We start from the raw sequence: 20,272 nt of genomic DNA, 5'->3' as shown, positions 1-20,272 counted from the left end.
TGTGTTTTAAAACTGCACTGAAACCTGTTCATGAGGAACTATTAATGGGAAATGACACTTAAAGATTTTGCACTATGTTTCCTGTGCACCAACTTCATGACATTATCATCGCAATTTTCTGATAAATCGGGAAGACTGACCAGGATACAAAAAGATAACAGTCCTGTTAGAAGGTGAACCCTGCATGACAATCATCAGACTGAAGCTTTTATTTCTAGCATCTAATATATGTGCCATTAGTAGGCTGAAGTTCTGCGTTACTGCTAATACTGCATCGCCACAATAGTAACTTAGCTAAACCTGCAAGTACTTCATCACAGATGGAGTGCTATTTTACAATTGGGGCCTCACTTTGTTACCAGAAGCCCACGATCAACCAATAAATATGTAAGCGTCTTAGGAAATATGGCTGAAATCTATTTACAGTCAAGGCTACTCCATGTGGAAATATCTTCTGTTACATCTCAGACTTTAAAATTACTTTCTTACATTCAAAAAGTCTTAATCTACCCATCTGCCCACTGCTACCTAACCAACTGTCCTTATTGGTCAGATGTCCAAGATCAGTTATTCTCTCAATAGTCTATGCTTCCAAGGATGCTGCTGAACACATTTCTTGACATTTGGTTGATGGCTAGTATCATCAGACACTTTCCTTTCACTCGCTGGCTGTTTGCCTTCTACCCTCACTCTCCTGGGCGGTAAATTCCGCTCCGCTTGCGGAATTTGAGTAATTTCGCATTCCGCGGAGAACGCAGAATTGCCAAAAATTCCCCAATCTACGGCTTCGCAATTTTTTTTGCTTGTCCGTGCTTTCAAAATGTGTGTTCGCAAGATATTTCCCCCCGAGCACGCAAACGGCATTTGTGAACAGGAAAAAAACATTGCGAACAGGCGGAACAAGCAATTCTGCTTTTTCGCAGAACTCTGCATGCTCGCGGATATTTTTTACCATTTCGCAGAGCTTTGCCTAGCGCGACAACACAAATTCCGTCCACCCCTATTATACCCCTACACACTCTGAGTTTATTGCATATAGGTTTCCAGCTCTTTACCAAACAACCAAATAGTGTAAAATAAAATACAGAGGACACAACTCACCTTTTACTCTAAGAATGTAAAGGGCGGTTCTTGTGGGCTATTTTTCAGAAGTGTTCCTGCTCAAGATGCAAAGCTTTTAGAAACACTCAGGCAAGAAGCTCTGGTAATAGGGCCTTAAGTACTTGGAAGTTTGTCGGAGGGACTCAACTCTTTTTCCACCCCTTCAACCAAAACATTTTGTCAGATTTTTATTTAAGTTTGCTCTTTTTATTTTATATCTATGGTCATGAAAATGAAAACATTTGAAGACTGGTCTGCTTTGCTGTGCTGATCGAGCCTTACACCTACAAAAATATACATTTCTATTTTGGTGTACCCATAAACAATCAACCGAGAGACATAAACAGACAATACATTTTTGTCATCTAGAGACACATCTGGACTGAAAAATACAATAGCTTATCCTGGATACAATCTATTGTTCTTATCTACAGAATAAGCTAATTTCACGGATTGTGTTGAGTAAAGCTTCGACACGTTTCAATGGTTCTATTGATATCCCATCTTTATCAAGACAAATATAAGTCTCTCTTTAATGACACTGTTTGGTGGCACTGTTTTGGTTGCCTTAGATTTCTGTCCTAATAACTATTGTATTTTTCAGTCCGGATGTGTCTCTAGATGACAAAAAATTATTGTCTGTTTATGTCTCTCTGTTGATTGTTTATGGGTACACAAACATAGAAATGTATGTTTTTTTAGGTTTCTTTTGAATAAGATACACAATCTCAATTGCATATGAATTTAGTATCAATGTTTTTGTCAGTATTCGGGTGTCTGTTTATGAAATGTATGTCCAATAATATTGCAATTTTGACTTTGATGTGAGTACAATTAATGTTATAGTGTTTTTACTATTGCAATATGTGTTGGTTTTAAATAAAAATATATTTTAATATATAACTTACATCTGTTATAGTTGTATTCATAACTTACCATGATCTAACATAGGGGGTAAAAATAATTGTGCTCGGTTCTTTGAGATCCTGCATTAGATTATATTTAGTATTTGCATAAATCTTCCACCAAGGGACATTTATTTTCTATCTTTAATGTATACTCTAAATACACTTGCTGTACAGATAACCTTTAGATGCCCATTGAACACAGACCCCCTACTAAAGACCACCATTCACTATGATATATCAAATATTAACATGTGCCACCAACCACCAATAAAACATGGCCAATTCTTGCAGATTTAACAGTAACAGAATGTCAGCCACCTAACCAAGGACCTCAAAGGAGTGTGATGCATTAGAGCTCAAGCACTTCTGTAAATTCATATCTCACTCCTAATCAGGCACATGGCATTAATACTATAGGCCCTATCACGAGTATGCTGGTCCTCAGGACCATTGTACTCGTGGTGGGAGTCTGTTACCGACACACTGCGGGTGCTCCTTCAGTATTCTGAGTGTGGCGGTTGGACTGCCAGGAGACAACCGGCTCCGCCGGGATCAAGGATCCCTTTAGGTCAGCTGTCTGAAACCAGCCTGAATATGCTAGCCGTGGCCCTGCTGGCACTGCCGAGCATTTTACGTTTTGCCTTTTCACCGCCCTTTTCACAGAGGTGATACTACCATGAAAAGAGTGGCAGAGAGGCAACTGTATCTGGGTCTGCAGTGCATGCGGAGGTCCATGTTGTGCCCTACTGTATTTTCACCCTTATTCCTGCATGGTGTGGCATGCATGCCAAACCATACAGGAATGTGGTACGAGCGCTCTTATGGCAGGAGGCTGCATATTTGGCTCTCCGACATCCCACCGTAGCACCGCCAGCCGGCCGTGCTTACACTTGTAATCCAGCGGGCAGGCACACTGCGGGCTTGGTGGTCCTTCTGTCGGTACGGTGGTGGTGGGCCGAAAGCAGGACTGCCAAACTCATAATATGGCACTATGTGTATTATATGCCCTACTTTCCATCACCACCTCACTTCACGTAAAAAGATGATCAGCCACATGATCATGATAACTTTCAGTTACTTCTAGGTTTCTAACCAACAGCACTCGGGAACTTTTTTTAATTTGTCCAAACCAAAGCCTAAAGGGCCATCATGATTAGATCTGTAAACGGAAAAAACAGGATTGGTTAACAGGTGATCAGGAAACGGCTGTATTAGGGGGAGAATTCTGACGTGTTTTGAAATCTTTGAAATAGCATAATTAAAGAACTAGAAGAATTTTAAAAAGGGAGTCAGTGGAGATAAGCAAGTATTAATAAAACTGTAAGATAACCACTTCAAGGAAAATACTTACACAAGAAATATGAAGAAGAACCGCTCCCATTTTCCGTTCTTCGTTAGTGAATATATCTGTGGGGAATTCATTAATTGCTGAAAAAGACAAAAAAACATTTTCAGAATTTGGAACACAACAGCTGATACATCTTCAGCAACGCAATCACAATTAGGGGCATCTTGATCAAAAATCTGTACCACTGCAGAGTCGTGCAAAGTGTCACCAAGTAGCACAGTCGTTGTTTAAGTGTTTGCTCTTGGCCCAAAACTATTTTTGTACTGGGAAGATTGCCTTAAAGAAGTAAAAATAGCACTTTGCGCACCTATGAACTATTTTGCATCAAGTGGGCATTCCATGGGTAGTACTTAAGCATTCCAATGGACCACCATTGGATTTTGACACAAACTCAGATCTACAAATGATCAGACTTAGATTGGCGTAAACAAATTCTGCCTCCTTGAGACAGGAACTAAACAGGAGAAAAGTATGTATTCCCCTAATATTTTCTACATTCCCCATTTACTGCACCACACAGCCTCATATCAAGAGTGATATGTGTGCCCTGTCCTGATTACAGTTCAAGCAATGCTGCCAGAGAATACACAAAAAAACTTGATACAAGGCCTGCCCTTGCCTTTGTCCCCCTAGACAGATTGGAGCAAAACCCAGCGAAATTGGAAGAACTGGCTAGACCTAGTTAGGTAGTAGGACAAGGATTGCCCCCACATACAGACCTGCACTGAGTATAAAAATGGCACCTTCAGAACCTCCATCACAACACTATTGGATCTGTGGAATATTCAGAAGAAGGACCAACTTCTGTGTGAAGAAGAAAGACTGGATCTTCTTGCCTTGAATCCAGATTTCTTAGATGTGATTTTAAGGGTCGGTTGCCTGGCCTCCTGTTAAATATACAGGGGCACAATATGCTTCTAAAGGCCTTCCTACAACTGCCTAGCTCACCAGCACCAATTGGACTTGGCTGAATCCAGCTGTTGACCTGAGCGGAGTGAATCCTGAAACCCAAGAGGTGCCCTTCCAGGTCCTGGACCCTTGCCTGGGGTCATAGTGTACCCCTCCACTCTCCAATCTGCAGAATTTAAACTCCCAGTGAAAATCCAGACAGTTTGAACTCTTTGCGAAGATAAAACAACTGGCTGAATCTCTCACCATCATGAAGATCCAACAACAATCTACACCTTGTGCCAGCAACGACCACCTGAGTCTCCCACCATTGTGACGCTCCTCTGGCGATCAGCTCTTTGTGGCCACTACAATCTTCTTGCAGCCCCCTGCTAACATGAAGCTTCAGCTTAGGCTTCTCGCATGGACTTGGACTTTGTGAGAAGGTACACTCTTTACAGGGATGAACCTGGTCCCTGTATCCGACCGGTGCTCCATCATTGTTGGCTTAACCTGGTTACAAGCAGTCTCAATTTTTCTAAATTAGATTAGGTTTTTTCTTGTGTTGTGTTTTTCACTTTATTACTGTTTGTGTGCTGCATAAATACTTTACACATTGCCACTAAGTTAAGGCTGACTGCTTTTGTTCCAAGCTACCAGAGTTACGCATAGGTTTATTTAGTACATTTTGTTGTTCACCCTAACAAGGATTGAACAATTTCTTACAGAAGGGTTCCATAGGTGGTACTTAGGCATTCCTATGCTATAACCCATGGATTACTGATACACATCAAGATCTAGTTTTGTGTAAAAAAATACCACCTCCTATCTACTGAACTTAAACATGAATGTTAATTCACAATAATGCTAGGAGTAGCAAAATTACGAGTCTCACAAATGTTGAGTTTTTAATATTGTGATGCACAAATATCATGATGGAGGACTATCATTGACAAACATCAATTTTCTAAGGTAAGTAATAATGATGTCAAACACCTATTTCTTTTTAATATTGTTTAAAAAAATATAGCTGTAAATAATATTGTTTTTTAATGATCTTCATGTATTTTAGTATATGTTTTAATTGTATATGTTATAAACTGTTTGTATAATTGTTTTTAATGTTTTTAAATATAGTTGTACATTTTTGGTTGTTTTAAAATTTTATTTAATTCTGAATTGTAATTTTTTGTGTTGTAGCAGGTTGTGGGGTTTGTAGTGGCACAGGATGAGAAGTAAATTAATTGTAATTAATTAATAATTAATTTTTATTAATTGTAATTATGTATAATTTATATATTTTAGGTACAGGTTGTTGGGTTTTTAGGGGTATAGGGTGGGAAGTTCATTAAGAAACAATTTATTGATAACTAATTATTAATTTCTCATTAGTTAATTGATGATTATGTAAATTGTGAAATTATCATATTTGTTAAGTTATATTTTCAGTGTGATTGTTTAGTTTGTAGTGAAATAGGCTGGAAAGTTAATAAAGTAATAATTAATATAAACACAAAAAATGGGTTTTCTCATTCAATCTGCACATCTACTGATATTCTAAGTCTATAACAAAATTGTCTAAACTCTACTCGGTATGACTCTCATATCACGAGGGTTCTGTTGGAGATCTGGGACCGAACGAACGTGAGCCATGAACTCACAACTTTTCTGTCTCCTCTTACCCCTATTGTGGACAACCCAGATTTTGCACCCGGTAGGGACTCGGTTGCTTACGCGAGGTGGAGACCGGTGGGTTGCAGGTTTCTTTACCACATGTAAACGCCGGAGGGCATAATCCCATTTTCCCAGTTTTGGCAGGAATTCGGGCTGCCAGAATCAGAGTGACTCAGATACCTACAGGTGAGACATTGGGCTCTCAGTGAACAGGTACGCCCCACGGTGGACAGACACCTCACATTTTATGAACACTGGTTAATCACACGCAAGACTGCTAAACAACTGATCTCTGATCTCTATAAGATGCTCCAGGGCAAACACATACCCACTTATAGTGCTGGCAGGGTGCGCTGGGAGAGGGAACTGGGCAGGACACTTACTCACAAAGAATGGGAGGGATCTATTATAGAGCACGGCACTCAGCGTATCACATGGGGCTTACGGACACCCTCACAAAGATAGCGACTTATTGGTACTACACCCCAGAGCGTCTCCACAAGATGGATCGCACTAAAGAAGCACTGTGATGGCGTGGCTGCGGACAGATGGGGACGTTGGTGCACCTACTCTGGGAATGTACACAGCTACAGGGATATTGGAAGCAGATACTAGATGAAGTGGACACCCACTTTGACACAGAGATCCCGCGTTTTCCATCGTATGTCCTACTAGGACTCCCAAACCCTCTAACGTACCCGCTGCACTCCCGTAGAGGCCATTGCATTGGGATCGGCAATGCAGAACATACTTGCGCATTGGCGCTCCACACTTGTTCCCACATTTCAGGGGTGGCTCTATCGCCTTTGGATGGTGCTTGGAATGGAAAAACTCTTGCTTTCAAGAGCGGGGGAGAGTATCAAATACTCAGAGCTGTGGCGGCCCTTCCTGTCCTTATTAGCCTCAGAATTTCACCGGATCATTTGTCCTAGGTACCTCTGACTATTGCGTCTCAAAGACAAAGGGTAGGTGCACTCCGACAGAGAGGGTGGGGTTGGTTGAGGGTAGGTGGTGGACGTGGACCATTGGGGGTGGGTGGGTTAGGTGGGGGCTGGTTTGGGGGTGGGGAGGGAAGTTTCTGTTCTATATGTTTTTCATTTTCATTTTTTAGTAGTTTGTAGGATTGCATGCATCAGCCTATGCTGGTTTAAAGAGATACTGGTACAGCTGGTTTTATTCCCTGTTGCTCCCTTGCCTATATAATGCCTAGTTGGGCACTGTCGATGTATGTCATTTGTGATTATCTACAATGCAATCACTTAATTTTCAAAATGACTTAATATTGCACTCAGGATACCGCACAGCAGCTACCGCCTCCAAGGGTCGTCATGCAGCCCATGGTCTTTTGCTTCTCAAATTAACATGAGTGTTAGCTTAGCACTGTCTACCGCTTCCCATCTTTCTCAAGACAAGGCTGGCCCTGTTGGGTTGTAGGCGGCTTGCTGTGTTTAACGTCAAAAAACGCCCTGTTATTGTCATTGACTTGCTTGCACAGCTGGACTTTCTTTAGCCGGCCCGCTGGGTTGTAGGCAATTTTATTTTTGTTTTTGGTCTGTATTCTGTCAATAAAACAGATTTAATACTAAACTCTACTCGGTAAGAGGTGCTCACAAATGGTGTTTTCACATCCACCCACTGGGGGGTCAAACAATCTTCAGACCTAAAAGATCCAGACCTAATATTATGTACACTACACCCGAGCACACCCAATCATTATATCTATAATCTAATCAAAGCATGTTACAAATGTTAGAGGATTGTAGAGACAATTTTTTTCCCATCATAGTAAAGTTTCAAAAAAAGTCCTTGGTCCAGTTTCTTGAGAGTCAAACTTCAAAAAGTACTCCAGTCACACTTCCAAATCAGGTCTTGTGTATTTTATTTCAAAAACATAGATGTAGAAACAGCAGCAGCCGACGCGCTTTTCGCCCGCAGGGCTTTTTGCAAGGCTGCAGAGGAATATATATACAGTACTTTTTAAGAATATTGTCTGAATTGACAATATCTCAAATACAGACATTCAGTTTTTACTCAAGGGGTTGAGATAGTACATTATTTATTAATTCATTAAACATTGTTTTATTTGTTACTTAATATGGAAAATGGGTTATACTATTTTTTATTTCAATCACATTTCAATATTTGGCTGTTAACTTTGTGAGAATAGAGTGTGGCATTTTAAGTAAATTAATAATATTTGTTTAAATTGATAATGATTATAAGTTTTTTATAATTATGTAATTTGTTTAATGTTTGTTAAAATTAGTATATAATCTCTGTATTTCAAATTTCATATTTTTGGTTATTTAATATGCTATTTGGTTGAAGTGAACTACTCTCTCCCTAGTGTTGCACAGACTAGAGTGGGAATAGTGCATTTTATGCCTTCAATGTCCAGAGCTTTCCCAACTGTTGCACAGACTGTAGTGGAAATAGTACATTTTACCTGTTTGGAGTCAACGCTTTCCCTACTGTTGCATAGATTGGTGTGGGAGTAGTTTATTTATTCTTCCTAGAGTTTAATAGTTTTGTTCATATATATATTAGTATGTGCTTGTGCATTTAATTTTGTATATTTTTACATGTATAAATTTATGTCATTTTGAAGATATTTTTAGTAAAATGTATTTCTATTTACTTTTTATGTATAAGTAAATTGGCAATATTCTACATTTTCTTTGCAGTCTATCAGATAATTTGTTATTCTGTTTGTATGAGTATGTAATATATATATATATATATATATATATATATATATATATATATATATATATATATATATATATATATATATACATATATATATACATATATCTACATACTTGCTATATTAGTACATTTTTAATATAAATAAAAAATAATATTTTTTTAAAATAGTTTCACGTGTATATAATCATACACACATACATAGACATTTGTGTGTGTTTGATAAAATAAGTAGTCATTTATATATTTTTTAAATATTATTCAAACATATCTAATCTACATTATGTTAATGTTATATGCTAAAATATTTAGATTTATTATATATATATGTATATGTCAGGATAGTCAAGCTGCGCCACCCAAATTAAGAACTACATATCCCAGAATTCTAGTGTGGAGGCGGGGCCTTATATAAGCAGGGCGGCCCCTCTGCAAGGTGTTCGTGATTTTGTCTTTCAACAGTGTTGGGAGAGACTGTGAGGAGCGCGAGCTTGGCTTCCTTGAAAGGAAGATTTCTGGTTCTGGATTCGTTTTGTGCGCGTTAGCTAGGATTAGCTAAGCGCTGATGGACTGTCGTCTTTAAACATCCTGTTAGCGCGAGGACGGCGCTTCATGACAATTTCCCCACGGCAGCGCGAGGTCAGCGCCGCCTGAACTCTCATATCCCTCGCCGGAGTGCCGAGGTTGCTAGTATTCCCAGGCGGGAGAGCGAGAAGCCGGGACAACGAGGAAGCGCTGAAGAGATACGCAGCTCCAGAGTCGTGAGTAATTCTCCCCGAATGACGCGTGAGGTTTAACGCGTGTGCTGAGAATTAATTGCGCTCAAGCTGTCTGGATACCGGCTCAAAGAATCAAGAAGCCTGGTTTATTATTTGTGGAGAGGGAAGGACATTGAACTTTTGTTTGGTGAGAACGGAGTACAGCGGATTATTCAAATCAGCGTACTGCCGTTACGAAAATAATCACTAGTGGTTACCGCTGCAAGTGCCAAAGCGGAAGGTAGTAGGGGGAGATCCTACACCTTACCGTGTTTGGAGTGGGACAAGTAAAAATACACTGAGTGTGACTAAAGAGCGGGAGACAGTAGTGGGAGGCTACATCTCGCCGTGTCCTTCCTGGATCTTTGTTGGAACTGTATATAGTTGGGAATAGACCTTTCTGAGAAGAGGTGTTGTGGGGTCACGTATTGGATTATGATTTAAATTCTTTTCACTACAAGGCAGGGTAGGTCTACTAGGATTACAGTATCATATAGAAATAATTCTAGAAATAGAGCTTGTCATTAACTGTGTTTGTGTTCCCCAGGGACTAGGGAGAAGTGTATCAACATTCAGACTAGAAAAACTACACAGGGAGGAGGAGGAGCAGTCTTCTTTACATAAAGGTGAAACTTCACTCGTATTTAGTAAGACTATACTGAGTATAGGGTTTCAAGGTGAATCTGAATAACCTGTGTGACTGTTTTCTTGTCTTCCAGCTGTCCCTTCCCTGCAGTCCCCTTCCGTCCCTTCCTTGTTCTGTTTCCTGTTTTTTCCCTCGCCCTATCGCTCGAACACGCTGTGTTATTAATACTAGCGTGTTGGTGAGATCGGGAGGTGGAGTCCTATGTGCATCAAACGGAGTCGGCAGCGTGGAGTCTGACAGAATCACGAACCCACGAATTGCATTCTGCCGGGTCTGTTTGGAGTACATATGGCCACCTTGGATGATGTGTTGAGGGCCTTGGTGGTTGTTCAGCAGGAATTGGCGGCTTCAAAGGCAGAGGCTGTTCTGCTTAAGGACAGGGTTGAGCAATTGTCCAAGAACCCTTTTTCTACGGGTCCTGCGCAGATACAGGTTACGGTTCCCCCGCCTATCCCGTTAGCCACCCCTGAGAGATATGGGGGGGATCCCAGCAAAACGCAGGCCTTTATGACGCAAATAATGCTCCATTTTTCTTGTAAACCTGCATCGTTCCCCAATAACCATTCCAGAGTGGCGTTTGCCATATCATACTTAGTGGGAGATGCGGCAAATTGGGCTGTACCTCTAATAAAACGTGATGATGCTATGCTGTCCAATTGGACAGCTTTCAGAGAAGAGTTTGAGAAGGTTTTTGACAGGAGGGCCACCAATTTCAGTGCGGATAAGGAGTTATTGTCCCTGCGGCAGGGAAGGAGTGATTTGATAACTTACTTAACTACGTTTAATCGTTTGATTGCCGAGACTGAATGGCCGGAGGGCAAAAGAATGACTCTGTTTTACCAGGGGTTGAGGGAGGAATTGAAAGACGCAGTGGCCCATGTAGATCCTCAGCCCACGACATGTATAGATATGGTGAATCTGGTCATGAGGTTGGATGGTAGGTTGACTGAGAGAAGCGGGGATCGAAGAAAATGGGACAGGGGATATAACCGTAATGCGAGTTTCCCTACTAGAACTTTGGGGTCAGCAGAAGCAGGAATAGAGCCGATGGAGATAGGAGCTATCCGACCTCCCCTGTCCAAAACAGAAAGAGAGAGTAGGAGGGTAAAAGGCCTCTGCATGTATTGTGGGAAGAAGGGTCACTACGTAAGAGAGTGCCCTTCCAAACCAAAAGCTTCGAATACTTGGAGTAAGAATCAGAAAGTAGCCGTATCAAATACTGCCAGGGAGGGCGAGGAAAGTTCGGTGCCTTTGTCAACCACAGAGGAGAACCCTGATTGGAAGCTTACGTCTTTGTCCTCTTCGGGCATAGGGGAAACTGAATCCCATCTAGTATTGGTTATGACTTTGGAGTGTGAAAATAAAGCACATCAAGTCATGGTCATGCTGGACTCCGGGGCTACCGGAAATTTTGTTGACAATGGGTTGGTGTCTCGTTTAATGATTCCTAGAGTACCAAGAGGAAACCCAGAGGAGGTCTTAGCTGTGGATGGTCAACCAATTAAATCAGGGTTGATCACGGAAAAAACGGCTGAGGTAGAGTTGTCTATTGAGGTGTCGGAGGGGAGGCATGTGGAAAAAGTGGAGCTGAACATCATTGAGGCTCCTCAATATGAAATAATTCTAGGGATGCCATGGTTTACATTCCACAACCCTACCATTGACTGGAAATCTCGCACGGTGCATTTTACTTCGGGGTATTGTAAAGAGCACCTGGTACCTTACGTATCGTCCCCGGTTGAGGCATTGGCTTTGAAGTTTATGGTGGCTACAGCCGCTGAGAAGGAGGTGACCCTTCCAAAACAATACGAAGATTTCCAGGACGTGTTCAGTGAAAGGCGAGCGGAGGAACTGCCGCCGCATAGACCTTATGACTGCCGGATAGATCTGATAGATGGGGCAGTGATTCCTACGTGCCGGGTTTATGCCTTATCTGTTCGGGAAACGGTGCATTTAAAGGAATACATCGATCATTACGAAAGCATAGGTTTCATAAGACCGTCCCGTTCCCCTGCGGCTTCTCCACTTTTCTTTATTGCTAAAGCGAATGGGGATCTGAGGGCATGTGTGGACTACCGCGTCTTGAATAAAAATACCATACGGAACCGTTACCCTCTCCCCCTCATTACGGTACTGATTGACCAGGTGAGGGAGGCAGTGATCTATACTCGCTTGGATCTGCGAGGAGCATACCACTTGGTCCGGGTGCGTGAGGGGGACGAGTGGAAAACGGCTTTCAAGACGCGGTATGGCCTTTACGAATATCTGGTCATGCCCTTTGGGCTGTGTAATGCCCCCGCGGCTTTTCAATTTCTGATCAACGATGTATTGAAGGAATTTATTGACATGTTCGTTGTGGTTTACATCGACGATATCCTGGTGTACTCCATGGATGAGGGCGACCATGTAGAACATGTCTGTAAGGTACTGAGGAAACTGAGAGAACATCGTCTCTTCGTTAAACTCAGTAAATGTGAGTTTGGGGTGTACAGTGTGGAGTTTCTGGGGGTGATGATCAGCCCCTCAGGGTTGCAAATGTCTGAGCGTAAGGTGGAAGCAGTGAGAGATTGGCCGGTACCAAAAAATGTGAAGGAAGTCCAGAGTTTCCTGGGCTTCGCTAATTATTATCGGCGCTTCATTTTGCATTTTTCCTTGCTGGCCGTGCCCATTACAAACCTGTTGAAGAAAGGAGTTCCTTTCGAGTGGACAACTGCTGCAGGGGAGTCATTCCAAACACTGAAAACTTCCTTTATTACTGCCCCGGTGCTGTCACATCCCAACTTAGAACATCCTTTTGTGGTCGAGGCGGACGCTTCAGATGAAGCAATAGGGGCGGTATTATCTCAGAGGGACAGTCAAACAGGTCAGTTGCACCCGGTGGCCTTCCTGTCAAAGAAATTGAGTTCGGCTGAACTCAATTATACCATAGCTGAAAAAGAATTGCTTTCTATTAAGAGAGCTTTTCAGGAATGGAGGCACTATCTATGGGGGGCCCTGCACACCATTACGGTGTACACAGACCACAGAAATTTACAGTTTATGTCATCAGCTAGACATCTAACAGCAAGACAGATGAGATGGACGCTATTTTTTGCCGAGTTTAATTTCGTGGTCACTTTCCGCCCAGGGTCCGAGAATAGGAAGGCAGATGCCCTATCTAGACAGACAATGCCTGGGGTGTGTGTGGACGAGAAGCAGGCAATTATTCCCTCAGGCAAGGTGTTGTGTGTGGTGAGGGCAGAATCCTTTCTGGACGAGGTGAGGAAACATCAGTATCCGGGGGGATGGGGGTCTTGGGCCCATGACAGACTGGATTGTAAATTGAGAGACGGGTTGCCGTTCTTTCAGGGCAAGTTGTATTTACCCACTATCCCATTGCAACAGAGAGCCATAGGGTGGTGTCATGAAGGGGAACTGTTAGGACACCCTGGTATAAGGAAAACTCTCGATACAGTCAAAAGGCACTTCTGGTGGGCAAACCTGAGCAAGGATGTTACGGAGTGGGTGGCCCGTTGTGAGGTGTGTGCTAGAGCCAAGGGTACGACGACCAAAAGAGTAGGGAAACTGATGCCCATGCCTACCCCCCGTCAACCATGGCAGCATATCAGTCTGGATTTTGTGTCAGGGTTACCGATAGATAAGGGCTCATCAGCCGTGTTGGTAGTGATAGATAGCCTCACCAAGATGGGTCACTTTATCCCTTGTAAGACCCTCCCTAATGCCAGTCAAACGGCCCAGTTGCTAGCTAGTCATGTGGTCAGGTTACACGGAATCCCTAGAGTGATCGTGTCCGATAGAGGGCCACAGTTCATTGCACGTTTTTGGCGCATGTGGTGTAAGGCCCTGAAAATAGAGTCCCATCTATCTACCAGTTTCCACCCCCAGACTGATGGGCAAACAGAACGTTTGAATCAAACATTAAAGAAATATCTCAGATGTTATTCCAAAGAAGCTCATGAGTCTTGGGTGGACCTGCTTTGGATGGCGGAGCTGGCCTATAATAACGCTTGGCATAGCTCAACGGGAATGTCCCCTTTCAAGGCCAATTACGGATTTGATGCTAATACCTTGCCCGTGGACATCCCCGCAGATCTTAGCGATCAGCCAGCGGTGAAAGACAGGATAAGGATGCTGAGAAGGGTCCATAAGGGGGTACAGGTGCATTTGACCAAAGCGAAGGCGATGTATAAGAAGTGGGAAGACCGTCACAGGATAGAGAGCCGCCAGTATGTGGTGGGGGATAAGGTGTGGCTGTCTACAAGGAACATCAGGTTTAAGTTGCGCAGCGTGTTCCATCCTAGGTACATTGGCCCGTACACCATTGTGCGACAGGTGAACCCCGTGACTTATAAGTTGAAGTTGCCGGGGTCAATGCGCATACACCCAGTGTTCCATGTGCAACTGTTGAAACCTGCCCTTACTTCACGCAGAGTAGCCCCTCCTCCGGTGGCATGTGATGGTGGTTTGGAATATGAAGTGAGGAGTATCAAAGATGCCAAGTGGTGTAGAAGAGGGCTGAAATATCTGGTGTCCTGGAAGGGATATAGTGCGGAGGATGATTCCTGGGAACTGAGCTCGGATGTGCACGCTCCTGCTGCGGTGCGTTCGTTCCACAGGAGGTTTCCGAATAAGCCTGGCCCTAGAAGGCGCTAGAAAGGGGGGCATTCTGTCAGGATAGTCAAGCTGCGCCACCCAAATTAAGAACTACATATCCCAGAATTCTAGTGTGGAGGCGGGGCCTTATATAAGCAGGGCGGCCCCTCTGCAAGGTGTTCGTGATTTTGTCTTTCAACAGTGTTGGGAGAGACTGTGAGGAGCGCGAGCTTGGCTTCCTTGAAAGGAAGATTTCTGGTTCTGGATTCGTTTTGTGCGCGTTAGCTAGGATTAGCTAAGCGCTGATGGACTGTCGTCTTTAAACATCCTGTTAGCGCGAGGACGGCGCTTCATGACAATTTCCCCACGGCAGCGCGAGGTCAGCGCCGCCTGAACTCTCATATCCCTCGCCGGAGTGCCGAGGTTGCTAGTATTCCCAGGCGGGAGAGCGAGAAGCCGGGACAACGAGGAAGCGCTGAAGAGATACGCAGCTCCAGAGTCGTGAGTAATTCTCCCCGAATGACGCGTGAGGTTTAACGCGTGTGCTGAGAATTAATTGCGCTCAAGCTGTCTGGATACCGGCTCAAAGAATCAAGAAGCCTGGTTTATTATTTGTGGAGAGGGAAGGACATTGAACTTTTGTTTGGTGAGAACGGAGTACAGCGGATTATTCAAATCAGCGTACTGCCGTTACGAAAATAATCACTAGTGGTTACCGCTGCAAGTGCCAAAGCGGAAGGTAGTAGGGGGAGATCCTACACCTTACCGTGTTTGGAGTGGGACAAGTAAAAATACACTGAGTGTGACTAAAGAGCGGGAGACAGTAGTGGGAGGCTACATCTCGCCGTGTCCTTCCTGGATCTTTGTTGGAACTGTATATAGTTGGGAATAGACCTTTCTGAGAAGAGGTGTTGTGGGGTCACGTATTGGATTATGATTTAAATTCTTTTCACTACAAGGCAGGGTAGGTCTACTAGGATTACAGTATCATATAGAAATAATTCTAGAAATAGAGCTTGTCATTAACTGTGTTTGTGTTCCCCAGGGACTAGGGAGAAGTGTATCAACATTCAGACTAGAAAAACTACACAGGGAGGAGGAGGAGCAGTCTTCTTTACATAAAGGTGAAACTTCACTCGTATTTAGTAAGACTATACTGAGTATAGGGTTTCAAGGTGAATCTGAATAACCTGTGTGACTGTTTTCTTGTCTTCCAGCTGTCCCTTCCCTGCAGTCCCCTTCCGTCCCTTCCTTGTTCTGTTTCCTGTTTTTTCCCTCGCCCTATCGCTCGAACACGCTGTGTTATTAATACTAGCGTGTTGGTGAGATCGGGAGGTGGAGTCCTATGTGCATCAAACGGAGTCGGCAGCGTGGAGTCTGACAGTATATGTATATAACGGTCTATATCCAAGATGGTAAACTAGAAACATCACTCTATCGGAAGCCAACAGCTGGCAACACGTTGTTGCACGTGAAAAGTTTCCATCCACAGAACCTGATTCGCAGTATCCCGTATGGGGAGAGTTTACGAACCATACGCAATTGCAGTAATAAAAACAAATGCAATGATACCCTTGATAACCTGAGTAGACGTTTCAAAGCTAGAGGATACACCACAGAGTGTGTCATCTCAGCAGTCACAAAAGCTAAGAAAAAACCTAGAGAGGAAATTCTTTTTGGGAAAAGCAATAGTATGAAAAGAAAGGAGAATGAGAATAAAAGTATTTGCAGAATGATAACCACATATAATACCCAACACAATCAGGTCAGAGGAATTTTAAACAAGCATTGGCACCTAATACGAAGTGATCCTATTTTGGGTAAAATTGTCACCAAAAAACCCCAATTAACGTTTCGGAAAGCCAGGTGCTTTAAGCAGATGATGGTCAGCAATACTCTAAAAACTCATCTTCCTAAAATACCAGCGAAATTGTGGCTCACTAAAAAAGAGGGTTTTGTTAAGTGCCAGAAGTGCAAGGCATGCATCCATGGCAAAAACACCTCAACTTACACGTCTAACCTCTCAGGTAGAAAATTCAAAATCAAAGGACATTTCCACTGCAAAACTGACCATGCTGTCTACGTGCTCCAATGCCCATGTGGCTTGAAGTACGAAGGAAGCACTACTCTCCCTGTACACATGAGAATCTTGCAGCATCTTCGTGCCATAAAAATGGAGATAAGGCATATCCTGTCGCAAGACACTTTGACAAAAAACATGAAAGAAATATTGCAGGATTGTCTTACTTTGTGGTAGATGCGGTCAAGCAAAATGTAAGAGGTGGGAACTATGAAAAAAAGTTGCGTAAACTTGAATCAATGTAAATAATTAAATTAAACAGCAAGTACCCGGGAGGTCTTAATATGAAAGAAGATCTTCATAGACATTTGTAATTATTTAGCAGCAAAAAAACTCTCTGATGTTTGCAGTTCTTTTTAACATAATTTCATATTCTTTTTATTTGAAGGGTCACATTAGTTTAAATGTTTAAAGTCCAACAAAGAATGATAGACATAAAATGTATGTTGCTTAAAGGAAATGCCCACTTGGGCTAGATACGTAAACATTCAGCGGCATTAAATCAACAAAATGCAATGTAATGGTTTATACGGGGATTTGCTCAAAATAGGCCTTCAGATGATGAAATGTATGGCACTATGTCACTTTATTGAAGATGCTATTCGAATTGAAATACATTTACGACAAGATATATATTATTTAATAATTTAATTGGTTGGCAAAGATGAATTATCCTGAAAATGTTGACCAAAATGCATTTTATGAGGAATGTATGCTTAATTTACGTCTTGAGTCTGTTTTCCATAGCAATGCTGTTGTAGTTTCATTCATGTGACAGAGCGTTAATGGGCTTTAAATACGGCAAACTTTATTTCCACTGTGGTGAACAAGCCTGGTGAACAGGCGAAATGCGTCCCAGCAGCCGACTTGTGCAATAAAATCTTTGAAAAGCAGAACATGGCGTCGTCTTCCTGTGCTTTCATGTAGAGGATTGTCGAATATATATATATATATATATATATATATATATATATATATTCAACTGGATGAAACTGTGAAAGACATGGTGGGATCACATCCAACGATCACCTACAGAAGGGCAAAGAATCTCAAGGATCATTTGATCCACAGCCACTTTAAAAAAACAAAAAAGGATGATTGGCTAAAAACAACGGGGTTCGTGAAGTGCTATGCCTGCAAGGTGTGTCAGATTGCCAAACCAACCAAACAGGTACAAATGTCTAACAAAAAGAATTGGGAGATAAAGGAACTGATCACGTGTAAAACAACACATGTGGTCTATGTCGTGGAGTGCCCGTGCCCCATGAGGTATGTGGGCAGCACAGTATGTGAACTGAAAAAACGCATACTTGAACACGTGCGTGCTACCATCCACAAAGACAAGGCTAACGCAATAGCTAAGCACATGGAACTGTATCATCAAAGTGACTGGAGCCAATTAAAATTCTTTGGTTTGGAAAGTGTCCCCAAGAAAGAAAGAGGGGGAGACAGAGAAAGGATCTTAAGACAAAAGGAATCCCGCCATATCCTAAACCTACGAACCTTAACGCCCCACGGGCTGAATCAATCTGAAGAACTTTACATACATTTATGAAAGTTTCGCTTTGACAAATTGTTTGATGCCCAATATATATCCACATTTTGGTGACTGGTGATAATATGTGCAGAGGAAAAAAGCAATGATGAAAATGCAATACTACCATGGTTAAATCACCCAAGTGGACGTTAACACTATGAAGTTAGAATAAAGCATTATGGGGAATCTGTGGCATTAGGAAAGTATCACACTGTGTGATAACAAAATTATACCTGAACAAATTAGTGATACCAATCATACTGGGTTCAATAACATGATTCCCATATATATAATGTTATCCCACTAGAGGGAAAATATCAGGAGTAGATAATGCAGCAGCTTATGCATGAATAGAGTCAAACCTGCTACCACACTGCTAACTAATCCCACTAGAGGGATCCCAATATCACCAGCATGTCACAACATCTTTAATTGCAATTAATGAAATGTAAAATGTATTAAAATTGGGCAATATGAAGTAATGTTGACACTTTGGTAAAAAAACTACATGTCCCATAAAGCTTAGAGGCTCTGACATACCCCTAACAGGAAGTGATGTATTGAATACAATGTACTGCAGTATATCTTGAAGGGGTAGCCCAGAGAACGGTTGATCGTGAGCAAGGTATTTGTAATACCGAAACGCGTAGATCGGAACATCTGCCTGTGGAATGTAAAAAATAATAAAAAAAACTGTAAAAAGAGTACCCGTGGAGTGCGACCCATTTGTTTCCTGTGAGGGAGCTGTGGAAAATATACCAGCAGCGTGGTTCAGCTGCAGGGCGCCGCACCCGTATCGAGCGCTGTCGGAGTGGCAAGAGGAACCAGTCATGGAGAATATATATATATATATATATATATATATTTATTTATTTATTTGCTGGATTAAAATGTAAGCTCAAAGTGATCCTCTGACAGAGGGTTTTACTTTGTTTTGTTGTGCGTAACCTATGACCAGGGAGTTTCGCCTGTGCACGCTCCAACTACATGGGCTGACTGGGACAGAAGAAGCACCGCAGTTTTGAAAAAAATATATATATATACATGATGCCCAAAGACGCCATAGATGTGTTCTATGACTGTGTCACTGACGATTTAAAACAGCTAAATAGGAACATCATGCGCAAAAAACACGCAGGAGGTTTAGATATATACAGTACTCCAAACTTGTGCAGAAACTCAGGACCAATAAGAACTTGATCGTGAACCAGGAGGATAATGGGGACAATATTGTCCTGTGGCCGAGGGATTTATATGTACAGGAGGCTGAGCGCCACTTAAATGACACCAACTGCTACAGGAGAGCGTTGGCCATTGAACTGACATGTTTAAAAGACACTGTGCACAAAGAGCTGATGCATTGGAAGCGCAAGGGTTCATTGCCAAGCATGAATTCAATTTCCTCAAGAACGAACATCCAATTACTCCAGGGTAGTACTTTATCCCGAAAGTACATAAACATGTAACACCAGTACCCGGGAGACCGATTATTTCGGCTCAATGTAGCATTTTAGAGCCGATGTCCAAGTACATGCATCATTATTTACACAAATTTCTGGAGTCTCTCCCGTCGTTCATAAAGGACACTGGCCACTGCCTGTCCAAACTGCAACCTGTAAAGTGTATGATGACTGCCTATTCATCGTGATGGACATTTGTTCATTATGCACTAGTACACATCATGTGGACGGTATCAATGCAGTTAAACACTATCTGGGCGGTTGGAGTATTCAGCTATATGAACATAATCTGATGATTGTAGCCATGATCGTAATGTTGCTCAGAAATTATTACTTCCTCTTTAATATGATGTTGTTTCAGCAACTTCGGGGAGTTGCCATGGGGGCATATTTCTTCCCCAGCTATGCGTGTCTCCAAGTTGGCTGGTGGGTGGAACATGTCCTCAGGATTGACCATAGGGAGGTCTATGATGCAAACATCCTCCATTGGTGGAGGTTTATTGACGATGTGTGTATCATATGGAGGGGATATAACGAATCTGCACATCAGTTTGTACTTGACATCAATACTAA

At 42.3% G+C, this 20,272-nt stretch overlaps 1 protein-coding gene across 2 annotated transcripts in view; it reads right to left on the bottom strand.

Annotated features, from left to right (window-relative positions):
• The window catches only part of LOC147690098 (sodium/potassium/calcium exchanger 4-like), a 558,445-nt gene that overhangs the window by 433,045 nt on the left and 105,128 nt on the right, over positions 1-20,272 (bottom strand). For both annotated transcript variants that reach the window (XM_086937689.1, XM_086937688.1), the window contains exon 3: positions 3,361-3,437. In XM_086937689.1, coding sequence (XP_086793815.1) covers positions 3,361-3,437 — 77 coding nt within the window. The remainder of the gene's footprint in view (positions 1-3,360; positions 3,438-20,272) is intronic.

This window comes from Lissotriton vulgaris, chromosome 9 (genome assembly GCF_964263255.1).
Source record: "Lissotriton vulgaris chromosome 9, aLisVul1.2, whole genome shotgun sequence".
NCBI classification, from domain to species: Eukaryota; Metazoa; Chordata; class Amphibia; order Caudata; family Salamandridae; genus Lissotriton; species Lissotriton vulgaris.
This window is presented reverse-complemented; position numbering and strand designations above follow the sequence as displayed.